Genomic DNA, 13,736 nt, shown 5'->3' with positions numbered 1-13,736 from the left:
TGCTCTCTGGAGTTTATGAGAGTTAACGTCTTTGAAATGTTTCTGATGGGCCTAGACAGAGAGGGCAGCACAGTGGTACAGCGGTAGAGTTGCTGCCTTACAGCCCCAGGGACCTGGGTTCGATCCTGACTACGGGTGCTGCCAGTACGGAGTTTGTACATTCCCAACGTGACCTGCGTGGGTTTTTCCCGGGAGCTCCGGTTTCCTCCCACACTCTAAATACACTGGAATTTAGAAGGATGAGAGGGGATCTTATCGAAACATATAAGATTATTAAAGGGTTGGACACGTTAGAGGCAGGAAACATGTTCCCAATGTTGGGGGAGTCCAGAACAAGGGGCCACAGTTTAAGAATAAGGGGTAGGCCGTTTAGAACGGAGATGAGGAAAAACATTTTCAGTCAGAGAGTTGTGAATCTGTGGAATTCTCTGCCTCAGAAGGCAGTGGAGGCCAATTCTCTGAATGCATTCAACAGAGAGCTAGATAGAGCTCTTAAGGATAGCCGAGTCAGGGGGTATGGGGAGAAGGCAGGAACGGGGTACTGGTTGAGAATGATCAGCCATGATCACATTGAATGGCGGTGCTAGCTCGAAGGGCCGAATGGCCTCCTCCTGCACCTATTGTCTATTGACGTTCAGCTTTGTGGGTTAATTGGCTTCGGTAAAGATTGTAAATTGTCCCTTGAGTAATAATAGTGGTGTGCGGGGATCGCTGGTCAGTGCAAACTCACACGCTGTTTCCACACTGTATCTCTACACCAAACTCAAGTCAAAAATCAGCTTGGTCCTGCTGAAGTGAGAGCACGTGTGTTGTCCAGGCACCATTAAATCAGATTGTCTACTTCCCTCCTGTACTCAATTCACCGATACCCGTTATTTGTCCAGCAATGGTGGTATCATCAGTGAATTTAAAGATGGCATTGGAGCTGTGCCTATCTACACAGCCATGGGTATAGAGAGAGTCGAGTAGCGGGGGGCTGAACACACAGCCTTGTGGTGCCCTGATGCTAGTGGTCAGCGATGGGGAGGTTCCCAACTTGTCATGACTGCCGACGAGGGAATCGAGAGTTGAGCAGAGACCCAGTTCCCTGAGTTTGATGATAAGTTTAGAGGAGACTAGACCAAGTGGACCCGTTGGGCCCAAACCTCTCCTGCATTGGTGCAGCACCCTCTCCTCCCCCACCCCCCTCCTCCCCTCCCCGCCTCCCTCCTCCCCTCCCCCCCCTCCCCCTCCCCCTCCCCCTCCCCCTCCCCCCTCCCCCTCCCACCTCCCCCCTCCCCACACCCCTCCCTCCCTCCCTCCCCCTCCCTCCAACAAAAAATATAACACCGATTTCAATGAAACTTTTCCATTAGCACCAAAGGGACGATGGTGAGTAAGGTGGGCCTAAAATTGTTGCGCTATCGTGTACCGTTTTGGCTGTAGTTTAGGAACAAACAAACAAACAACAAACGAGAGTTTTAGTATATAGATGATGCGTTGAACGCCGAGCAGTAGCCGATGAACATAAGCCTGACGTTTGTGTGTTCCTGTTGCTCAAATGGACCAGTGCAGAGTGGAGAGCCAGCAAGATCGCATCCCCTGTGGACCTGCTGTGGCGGTAGGTAAATTGCAGTGAGTGCAGGCCCCTGCTGAGGCCTGAGTTGGTAAGCATCACAACCAACCACCCAACGCACTTCATTCCAATGGGCCAATAGTTCATTAATCGACACGGTGATTCAGTCATTATCACATTGCGCTCTGGGATCTTGCTGTGCACAGATTTGTGCGGCATGTCCTTCGTTTCATCCGCGAGTACTCCTCAAGAAAGCTTCGCCTGTTTGTGACGCTCCAAGTGGGTCTCCACGAAAGTCACGCCTGTTTAGGGCTGCAAGGTAAACAAGTGGGATCTTAGCCCCCGGTGAACTGTGTGCGTCCTGGCCCAAAGGAGAATGAAGCTAAATATGATGGCTGGAGCTGCTGCCTGGCTCTGTGCCACGGCCTTGCAGATACTGCAGCTTCCCCAAGCTACAATGTAGAGACTGTGCCTCTCACCACCCCCAGAGCTACATTTACCAATGGACCCACTCGGATGTGGTTACGAAGTAGTCCCAAAATACGATTGGCTTCAATGAAGAGCATTTCTATCCAACCCTTTCTGCTGTTTCTTTTTGTTCAATATTTATTATTTAATCGGCCAGGGTTCCTGAATCCAACAGAGCACACCAGCTGTACCAACATCAGCTCAAACTGGTGTTAATCCTCAGTGACGTGTGTGGGTCTCTGTGTTTCATTGTGTGTTTGTTGGGAATTGGTGCTGGGAGTTTTGTGTGTGGGAGGACCGGGGATTGGATGTGTATGTACATGTGCATGTGTGTGTGTGTGAGAGTCGGATGCTTGTGTGTGGCTCTTTAAGCATATAAGTGTGCAAGCAACTGTGTGTGTGAGCGTGGATGGGTGATCAGTTGGCTGGGGTATGTATGTGTAAATGGGTGTGTGTGTGTGTAAGAGACTGTGTTCTGTATGTGTGAGAGAGATGCTTTGTTGTGTGAGGGTATGTACAACAGTGGGATTTGCTTGTGTGTGTGCGGGAGAGATGTTGTGGTGTGAGTGTGATGTGTGAGAGCAGTTGTCTTTGTCTGTGTGTGTGTGCATGAGAGAGCAGTTGGATATATTGGTGGGAACAGAGAGCAGTTTTTTGTGGATGTGTGTGATGGAGTGGGTCTGTGAGTTTGTGAGCAAACAGTTTTGCATAAGAGCAATTGTCTGTGTGTAAATGTGAGAAGGGTTGTGTGTGTGAGTGAGAGAGGGAGTGGGTGTGAGTAAGGGGGAGTGTTTGTGGGTGAGTGTGTGTGAGAGAGAGAGAGAGTGGGTGTGAGTAAGGGGGAGTGTTTGTGGGTGAGTGTGTGTGAGAGAGAGAGAGAGAGTGGGTGTGTGTGAGTGAGGGGGAGTGGGTGTGAGTGTGTGTGTGAGTGAGGGGGAGTGGGTGTGTGTGTGTGAGAGAGAGAGAGAGAGAGAGAGGGAGTGGGTGTGAATGTGTGTGTGAGTGAGGGGGAGTGGGTGTGTGAGTGTGTGTGTGTTTGTGAGAGAGAGAGGGAGTGTGTGTGAATGTGTGAGTGAGAGAGGGAGTGGGTGTGAGTGAGGGGGAGTGTGTGTGTGTGTGTGTGTGTGTGTGTGTATGTGTGTGTGTGTGTGTGTGTGTGTGTGTGTGTGTGTGTGTGTGTGAGTGTGTGTGTGTGTGAAAGAGGGAATGGGTGTGAGTGTATGTGTGTGAGTGAGGGTGTGTGTGTGTGTGAGTGTGTGTGTGAGAGAGAGAGTGGTGTGAGTGTGTGTGAGTGAGAGAGGGAATGGGTGTGAGTGTGTGTGTGTGAGTGTGAGTGAGGGGGAGTGGTTGGGTGTGTGAGAAATAGAGTGGTTGTGTGGGTATGCACACGACGTTTGAAACTTTATTTTCCAGAGAGATGGTGGAAGTTGTTTCTTCTGGCTGTATGACCATTAAATAGAAGTTTCAAGTTTAAAAATCCAGGCGTCTGGTCCATTTGGCAAAAGAGGAGAAATATGTTACCCAGTGTGACCTGGAATGTGCTTTCTGAAAGGATGGGGAAGCAGATTCAACAGAAATAATCTAGAAGCTAATATTCTCTCTCTCGTACCCCATTCCCAGAGATGCTGCCACATACAAGAGGCACAGAAGTGTGAAAACGCACAGTTCCAGATTCAGCGACAGCTCTCAGCTGTTTTCAAGCAACTGAATCACCCTAATAACCAAGTATAGAGCAGTCCTGCCTCATTTGAGATACTCAGACAATCTTTAATGTTACTTTATTGGTCTTTATCTTGCACTAAACAATATTCCCTTTATCCTGCATTTGTACACTGTGGACGGCTGGATTGTAATCATGTATAGTCTTTCTGTTGACTGGGTAGCACACCACAATTTTTTTTTTACTGTAGCTCTGTATACATGGCAATAAACTAAACTAAACTAAACTAAATTAAACCCTTACTCTTAACTCTATCTTATCTAGTTATTCCGTTATTGTGTTTTATTTATTTATTTCCTAACTTCAGATGGTGCTACGACACCAGTCTGCTGCATTTTACTCACATTATTTAGACAATAGAAAATAGACAATAGACAATAGGTGCAGGAGGAGGCCATTCAGCCCTTCGAGCCAGCACCGCCATTCATTGTGATCATGGCTGATCATTCTCAATCAGTACCCCGTTCCTGCCTTCTCCCCATACCCCCTGACTCCGCTATCCTTAAGAGCTCTATCTAGCTCTCTCTTGAATGTATTCAGAGAATTGGCCTCCACTGCCCTCTGAAGCAGAGAATTCCACAGATTCACAACTCTCTGACTGAAAAAGTTTTTCCTCATCTCTGTTCTAAATGGCCTACCCCTTATTCTTAAACTGTGGCCCCTGGTTCTGGACTCCCCCAACATTGGGAACATGTTTCCTGCCTCTAACGTGTCCAACCCCTTAATAATTTTACACGTTTCGATAAGATCCCCTCTCATCCTTCTAAATTCTAGTGTATACAAGCCTAGTCGCTCCAGTATGTATACTGTTAACTCTGTGTTTTAGTTTTAGTTTTAGAGATACTGCGCGGAAACAGGCCCTTTGGCCCACTGAGTCCACACCGATCCCCGCACATTACCACTACCCTACACACACTAGGGACAATTTTACACGTATACCAAGCCAATTAACCTACAAACCTCTACGTCTTTGGATTGTGGGAGGAAACTGAAGATCTTGGAGAAAACACACGCAGGTCACGGAGAGAACGTATAAACTCCGTACAGACAGCACCCGTAGTCAGGATCGAACCTGGGTCTCTGGCGTTGTAAGGCAATAGCTCTACTTCCACGCCATCGTTCCGCCCTGTGAGATTCGGGTGAACCGGGAATTTCAAAGCATCCTGGTGTATCTGACAATAAACTAATCTGAATGTGGATAGGACTCCAGGGATAATTCCACTGCTCATCTTTGAAACAGTGACACGGCATCTTTTAACATCAACCTGGGATTCCATACCTGTCCTTGGTTTAACGATCACCCATAGACCTCAACAGCCCTGCCCTCACTTCCCACAGATGCTCTCAAGCCTGGTGAATGTTTCCAGCATTTTCTGTTTTTATTTCAGGTTTCCAGCATTAGCAGGTTTTTTTTCATGAGGCTGAATGGGAGAGGTTGCAATGACTTTCTCATGAGACCATTAGTGACCATGAAATGAGAAGCTAAAGGAGGTGGATTCGGCAGTACTGCACAGTGTCCTGATCCTCATATTTCGCTTGGGCAGCTTACAGCCCAGCGGTATGAACATGGACTTCTCCAACTTTAGATAGTTCCTCTGTCCCTCCCTTCCCCTCCCCCTTCCCAGTTCTCCCACTGTCTTCCTGTCTCCATCTATATCCTTCCTTTGTCCCATCAGTCTGAAGATGGGTCTCGACCTGAAACGTCACCCATTCCCTCTCTCCTAGATGCTGCCTGACCCGCTGAGTTACTCCAGCATTTTGTGATACCTTTGATTTGTACCAGCATCTGCAGTTATTTTCTTACACAACTTGTCCATCCACGTGACACCGGCACCCCAGTGGAGCACCGTCTCCATGGAGTTTTCCAGATATCTGGGCAGAAGCCAAAGGGAGGCCCATGGGCCAGGTGTAACCCTCCTGATTAACTGAAGGATGTCCCACACTTGCAGCCAGCAGCATTCTCATGAAGTAGGCTGCAGTTGCCTGCCTTTCCCATTAGGCTGACAAATCTCTGGCACGCGCTAGCTCCGAGTTCTGGAGAAAATGACGAAATGTCTTGAAGTTAGGTCCAACCCGACATTCACAGCTGTTGTGAAAGCTCCCACCATCAACGCTACACAGCATACACCCAACGTCTCATAAAGACATCATAACATCATTGTTTAGGGGGAAAAAGAATACTCTGCAGATGCTGGTATAAATCGAAGGTAGACAAAAAATGCTGGTGTAACTCAGCGGGTCAGGCAGCATCTCTGGAGAGAAGGAATGGGTGACGTTTCGGGTCGAGATCCTTCTTCAGTCTGAAAAAGGGTCTTGACCCGAAACATCACCCATTCCTTCTCTCCAGAGATGCTGCTTGACCCGCTGAGTTACTCCAGCATTTTTTGTCTTCCTTCATAACATAATTGTTGATCATATTCTGATGCTGAGAAGGGTATATGTGTGATGTGTTTATTTCAAATTCATTAACTTTTTTAAAGCGAGATACAGTGTGGAAACAGACCCCAGGCCCATCGAGTCCACGCCAACCATTGATTGCCTGTTCATACTAGCTCTATGTTAACCCACTTTTTCTCATCCACTCCCTACATATGAGGGCTGATTTTTAGAGGCCAATTAACCTACAAACCCTGACTGGTTTCATATTTTGTTCCTGTTTGCTGGTGCAATGGTGTTCAACTCAAGGTTTGCGCTCACATGCCCTTGAAACAACGATAACTTGCATTTATATAGTGCCTTTGACAGAGCAATAATTTCCCAAGGTGCTTCTTGCAGGTGTATTCACACAAAATTTGTCACGGAGGCATGTAAGGCGATGTTGCAGCCACTGACTGTAAGCTTGGTCAGAGTTGCAGGTGTAAAGACCTTCTAAGAGAGAGAGGGAGAGAGAGAGAGGGAGAGAGAGAGAGAGAGAGAGAGAGAGAGAGAGAGAGAGAGAGAGGATTGACTCACAAAAGAGAACAGATGTTTAGATTAAAGTGAGAGAGAGAGAGAGAGAGAGAGAGAGAGAGAGAGAGAGAGAGAGAGAGAGAGAGAGAGAGAGAGAGAGAGAGAGAGAAGATTGACACAAAAGAGAACAGATGTTTAGATTAAAGAGATAGTGAGAGTGGGGACAGAGAGAGAGAGAGAGAGAGAGAGAGAGAGAGAGAGAGAGAGAGAGAGAGAGAGAGAGAGAGAGAGAGAGAGAGAGAGAGAGAGAGAGAGAGAGAGAGAGAGAGAGAGAGAGAGAGAGAGAGAGAGAGAGAGAGAGAGAGAGAGAGAGATGAGAAGTTTTAGGGAGGGAATTCGAGAAGTTCAGGCCTTTGCCAGTTTAAAGAGTGGAGTTATTAACATCAGGATGCCACAGGTAGCCACTTATAGAGAATTCAACTGATTCCATGGATATCCTAATGATCTGCAACAAGTTTACTTTAGATTTCAGAGATACAGCGTGGAAACGTGACTTTGGCCCACCGAGTCCACATCGACAATCACCGCCTACAGTAGCATTATCCTACACACCAGGGACAATTTACAAATTTCACTGAAACCAATTAACCTACAAACCCTGAACCCGCATGTCTTTGGAGTGTGGGAGGAAACCGGAGCACCCGGAGAAAACCCGTGCGGTCACGGGGAGAGCGTGCAAACTCCGTACAGACAGCACCCGTAGTCAGGATGGAACCCGGGTCTCTGGCGCTGTGAGGCAGCAACTCTACCGCTGCGCCACCGTGCTGCTTTGGGGTTCAGTGCTAAAGTGAGCAGAGATGACGGGGAATGTGAGGTCTTGTGTGAAGTGTGAGAATCGTGGGCCCGGTGCTCATTTTGTGTTGCTCTCCTGTTCTCCACAGACCTGCGGGCCACTCTGGTCCCACGAGTGCGGAAGTTCCTACTACAGCACCGGCATCTGCTGCAAGATCAGCTCCAACTTCAAAAGTGCCCGAGCCTTCGCACCCGCCATCCAGCGTACGACCACCGTCTCTGTTGCATTCCACCCGTGCGCCCTTCTGTTTGCAGTGCCACAGCGTCTGGCCGAACGTCCCCACAGATGGATGGAATAATACACACGCACATAGAATCTCACAAAGCCTGTGCACCGAAGGAGCCATTGGTTCCTTTACTTTACATTACTTTACTTTACGCTACTTTAGAGATACAGCGTGTGCACAGGCCCTTCGGCCCACCGAGTCCGTGCCGACCAGCGATCACCCCTTCACTAAAGACAATTTACAGAACCCAATTAACCTACAAACCCGCACGTCTTTGGGATGTGGGAGGAAACCGGAGCACCTGGAGAAAACCCACGTGGTCACAGGGGGAACATACAAACTCAGTATAGATAGCACCCGCAGTCAGGAGCAAACCCGGGTCTCAGGCGCTGAAAGGCAGCAACACTATCGCTGCGCCACCGTGCTACAAAAGGCTCATTAAACCCCTGCAAGCAATCTGTCAAATTTCCCTCCTGCACGTTTCCCAATTGCCCTGTAAACCGTTCCCTCTCAAGTGTGTGTACAAGACCCACTTGTCGGCGCTGGTTGATTGTGTCTCCACAGCCTCACAGATGCCAAACTCCAGAACCTAATCACACTCTCAGTAAAGAAGTTGCTTTCCCCCTTACATCACCCTCCTCCTTCGTGGCATTTTAAGTCTATAATATGCTGATCCTTGAACCATCTGCTGATGGGAACGACTTCCATCAGTTTCCCCTGTGCAAACCGGTCATGATGTCCTCCCTCGTCTTAGGTCAATTAATAACTTCATGACTTTGCTGCAAGGACAACAAGTACAAGTTTGCCGGTCTAATGCTCGGATGGAATCCCTCATCCCCGAAATCATTCTGGTTAATCTTTTCCAGACCCACTGTGGGATTTTTGCTTCCTTCCTGCAGCGTGAGTCCAGAATTGGCACAGTGCTCAAAGGCACAGTTTGGATACAGCACAGAGTGAGGCCCATCTGCCCAACAGCCCATTGTAGGTCTATGTAAGAGAAACTGCCAAGAGCTGAGAGTAACCAGTGTTTTGAACAGTTTCAAGATGAGCTCCTCTACTTTGGCAGTCTAGCGAGAGCACCACTGGATGTCAGGCACACTACTAACCGACAGACAAGAGGTGACACTGAACTCGAGTTGCTTCTTTTTGCAGGTTGTGAGACATACATGGACATTGTGATAGTTTTGGATGGTTCCAACAGCATCTACCCTTGGTATGAGGTCCAGAACTTCCTAATAAACATTCTGAAGAAATTTTACATCGGACCAGGCCAGATTCGGGTGAGTAGCACTGAGTGATGGTCCTTCCACGCATCATATTGCAGGGTGGGACTATTCCATGCAATGGGGCCTGTAACCTGTTGCAAAGCCCAACTCCCACACATCTAATGTTTTAGTCTAAGAACAAAGAGCAAAGATGGTTCTGGGGAATATGATGGAAGGGGTTCAAATTTAAGGAGCAAGTAAACCATGGACAGAGAGAATGGCAGGAGCAAAGATACTAGAGGAACAAGATGGACCACTCCGTTGAAATCGCCTGTACTGAAGTGTAGTACGCAAAGGAGCGTAACGTCCGCCATTTTAGTAGGCAAAACCCGCCGTTCACTATGCCTCTTGCAGTGTAATCAGTGTTTTGGGGGAACAGTGTAGGATAGTGTAGGATAGTGTAGGATAGTGTTAATATACGGGGATCGCTGGGCGGCACGGACTTGGTGGGCCGAAAAGGCCTGTTTCCGGCTGTATATATATGATATGATATGATATGATATGATATATGTGATGATACCATAAAAATGCAGAATATATCTCATCTATCAATTCACAGATTTTTGTTATTTTTCTTTTAAAATGTTTCTGCCTACTAAAAAGGCACCATGACGTACTACGGTTTTTAGGGTCGAGTGGTCCATCTTGTTCCTCTAGTATCTTTGGGCAGGAGGGCCATTAACCAGACAGCACGGAAACAGGCCCTTCGGCCCACTGAGTCCACTCCAACCAGCGATCACTCCATGCGTTAACACTATCGTACACACTAGGGACAATTCTACAGTTTTTACCAAAGCCAGTTGACCTAAAAACCTGTACGTATTTGGAGTGCGTGAAGGAACCAGAGCACCCAGAGAAAACCCACGCAGTCATTGGGAGAACATACAAACTCCATACAGACAGCACCCATAGTCAGGATGGAACCCGGGTCTCTGGTGCTGTACGGCAGCAACTCTACTGCTGCACCAAAGTGCCACCTTAATGTGATCATTGGCAATAGATGTATCATGAGGAAACAGTTTTTACCGTGAGTTGAAACATTGGTCAATTGATTCATTCCCCTCCTGAAACCTGAAAACATTGCCCGATGCTTCAGAGAGAGATAAAAACAGCAAATGCTAGAGATCAGAAACCACTGGAAACAGTCAGCAGGATATGCAGCACGAGAAGAGGAAGGAGAAACAGGTAACGTTTCAGGATCTCGTTTCTGAGACTGGTAAACCTATGTGGTGTGGACCAATCTATGAGCCCATGTCAAGATTGTGGATGCAAGCCAGCTTGGCATTTGGGGAATGGTTTACTCCGATTCCTTCTGTAGACGTGGCCATTCTTGGTGAGGCTGAAGACGATTGCCCATGCCCTGGAAAAGATGGTAGTGGGGAGGTTGCTTCTTGCACTGTGTCAGTTGGTGAATTGAAGTTTACCCCCACGGTGCTGTTCAATACTGACCTCAGGCAAAGATCTAATGGACCAGAAAGTCCTCACTGCACACGGGGAGGGATAGGGAGGAAGGGAATGAATCATTTGACTACTCTCTGGATGTCCACTCAATGGTTACTAGTTCTCTGCATTACCTTTGTATTCACCCGCACCTCCGGGCAGTGAGGGAGTAAAATACCCAAAAGCAAACTCAGAATAGCTTTGGTCTAAACTCCAAATAACTTTGGTGGGCAGCACAGAGGTGCAGCTAGTAGAGCAGCTGCCTCATAGCACTAGAGAACTAAGTCCGATCCTGACCTCAGCTGCTGTTTGTGTGGAGTTTGCAAGTTCTCCCAGTGACCGCGTGAGTTTTCCCCAGGTGCTCGAGTTTCCTTCCACAGCCCGAAAATGTGCAGGTTTGTAGGTTAACTGGCCTCTGTAAATTGCTCTTAGTGGGTAGGGAGTGGATGAGAAAGTGGGATAATGTAGAACTAGTGGGAATGGGTAATCGATGGTCGGTGTGGACTCAATGGGTTGAAGGGCCTGTTTCTATCCTGTATCTCTAATCTAAAATCTCTAAACTAAGGTATTTTACCATGTGTGGTATCAAGGAGAACTTAGTAAAACTGAAGTCATTGGGTGTTAATGAAAAAGTACTCCAATAGTTGGAGGCAGGCCAAAGTAGAGTTAGTGCCTTACAGCACCAGAGACCAGGATACAATCCCATGGGTGCTGTCTGCACGGAGTTGCTATGTTCTCCCTGTGACCGTGAGGTGCTCCAGTTTCCTCCCACATCCCAAAGATGTACAGGTTTGTAGTTAGTTGGCTTGTGTAAATTGTCCCTAGTGTGTAGGATGCGAAAGTGGGATAACATGGAACGGCGTGGACTCAGTGGCCGAAGTACCCGTCTCCACGCGGTATCTCTAAACTGAACTAAAGTTGGAATCACATTGACCATAAAGTGGGATAGTTGTGGATAATAGAAGTGATAGTAGGTTCATTGGCTTGGTAAAATTGTATATTGCCCGTAGGGTGTGTTGGATAGTTGTTAGTGTGTCGGGATCGCTGGTTGGTGCGAACTCAGTGGGCCGAAGGGCCTGTTTCTACGCTGTATCTTCAAACTAAAGTAAACTAAACTAAACTAGGGCCACAAGCACATGGCAACACTACCAACTGCAGGATTCCTGCCAGTCAAACACCATCCTGATTTGGATAGACATCGCCAGTTCTTCTCTGCTGCTGGGTCTAACTCTTAGACAATAGACATAGACAATAGGTGCAGGAGTAGGCCATTCGGCCCTTCGAGCCAGCACCGCCATTCAATGTGATCATGGCTGATCATTCCCAATCAGTACCCCGTTCCTGCCTTCTCCCCATACCCCCTGAGTCCACTATCTTTAAGAGCTCTATCTAGCTCTCTCTTGAATGCATTCAGAGAATTGGCCTCCACTGCCTTCTGAGGCAGAGAATTCCACAGATTCACAACTCTCTGACTGAAAAAGTTTTTCCTCATCTCCGTTCTAAATGGCCTACCCCTTATTATTAAACTGTGGCCCCTTGTTCTGGACTCCCCCAACATTGGGAACATGTTTCCTGCCTCTAACGTGTCCAACCCCTTAATAATCGTATACGTTTCGATAAGATCCCCTCTCTTGAAACATCATGGTCTATTTTCACTTGAAGGATGACAGCAGCTATAAATACTGGCCTTTCCTGCAACAGCCAGATGCCGATAATGATTTTTTATTAGTGCTTTGGCTTTCAACACATCCGCGTAGACTAAAACTAATCCCGAACCCAAAGATGCATAAACACTTCATTAGATTCACCGTAACACTCTGGAAGCCATTACACTGGTTACAAACGTCATCATCTTAGGTTGAATGAATAACTTGAAGCATTAACCATAACAAACCCTTTTCAACTAAAGAACCACTTTATAATGGATCAAGTTCTACTTGAAAACCCTAGAACAGTATAAATCAGAAATCTACAACCCTTCAGCCACAAATGTCTTTAGGGTCATTAAATGAAGGGCTTGCTGATAAATAGATTTATTTAGTACTGCACCAGCCTCTCATTCAGTGGCTCGCTGTTAGCGTATACTTGATGGACCGATATTGACATTCTGAATCCAATGAATTATCCATTTGCATCAGTACTGGTGGAACTCCTCTGAAAATTGTAGAATCAATGAAATGTACAGCATAGAAATGAGCCTTTTGGCTCACCTCTTCCATGCCAACCATGGTGCCCATCGACACAAAACCCACTTGCCTATCCCATCCGAGTACCTGTCTAAAGAGAATGATCTCGGGGATGATTGGATTAATGCTTGATTAGCGTTTGATGGCACTGGGCCTGTACTCGCTGGAGTTTCGAAGGACGAGAGAGGATCTCATTGCAACTTAACGAATAGTGAAAGGCCTGGATAGAGTGGATGTGGAGAAGACGTTACCATAAGTGGGAGAGTCTTGGACCAGAGGCCACAGCCTCAGATTAAAAGGACATGCCTTTAGAAAGGAGATGAGGAGGAACTTCTTTAATCAGAGGGTGGTGAATCTGTGGAATTCATTGCCGCAGAAGGCTGCGGAGGGTGTCAATAGATATTTCTAAGGCGGAGATTGACAGATTATTGATTAGTACAGGTGTCTGGGGTTATGGGAGAAGGCAGGAGAATGGGGTTGCGAGGGAAAGATAGATTAGCCATGATTGAATGGTGGAGCAGACAATGGGCCAAATGGCCCAATTCTGCTCCTGTGACTTACGAACACACTGATTTAGGTTCCAGCCCTGAAGATCCAGCCTCTGGGCTCCAGTTGTAAACTGCTGGCCAAGTGTACAGCCAGCGCAGGGGGGAAACCACGTTGGTGAGACCTAGGAAAGGAAACTCTGGGTGATCGGCGTGGTGGGATGGGTTGGGCGGGTTTTGTCGAGGAGAGTACACTGTGTTCTTACGCTTGATGTTCTTGCTCTGCAGCTGGGAATTGTACAATACGGAGAGACTGCCGTTCATGAGTTTGAATTGAGGGACTACAAGTCTGTTACCGATGTCGTCAAAGCAGCCAGGAGCATCGAGCAGCGTGGAGGAACCGAGACCAACACAGCGCACGGCATTGAGATTGCACGGTAATGGTGAACTGGTTGCGCACTCTGCTCTCGCCCTCCAGCAGATGGTGGGGTACCGCAAGGCTCGGTGCTGGGACCGCAGCTATTTACGATATACATTAATGACTTGGATGAAGGGATTAAAAGTACCATTAGCAAATTTGCTGATGATACAAAGCTGGGTGGCAGTGTGAACTGTGAGGAAGATGCTATGAGGTTGCAGGGTGACTTGG

At 47.5% G+C, this 13,736-nt stretch overlaps 1 protein-coding gene across 1 annotated transcript in view; it reads left to right on the top strand.

Moving 5' to 3' along the window:
* Positions 1-13,736, top strand: part of LOC144609069 (integrin alpha-11-like) — a 159,898-nt gene that overhangs the window by 61,961 nt on the left and 84,201 nt on the right. Inside the window, exons 5-7 of the mRNA XM_078427415.1 lie at positions 7,574-7,688; positions 8,864-8,991; positions 13,376-13,524. Of these exons, the coding sequence (XP_078283541.1) occupies positions 7,574-7,688; positions 8,864-8,991; positions 13,376-13,524 (392 nt within the window). The remainder of the gene's footprint in view (positions 1-7,573; positions 7,689-8,863; positions 8,992-13,375; positions 13,525-13,736) is intronic.

The sequence above is a fragment of the Rhinoraja longicauda genome, chromosome 33, assembly GCF_053455715.1.
Source record: "Rhinoraja longicauda isolate Sanriku21f chromosome 33, sRhiLon1.1, whole genome shotgun sequence".
NCBI classification, from domain to species: Eukaryota; Metazoa; Chordata; class Chondrichthyes; order Rajiformes; family Arhynchobatidae; genus Rhinoraja; species Rhinoraja longicauda.
This window is presented reverse-complemented; position numbering and strand designations above follow the sequence as displayed.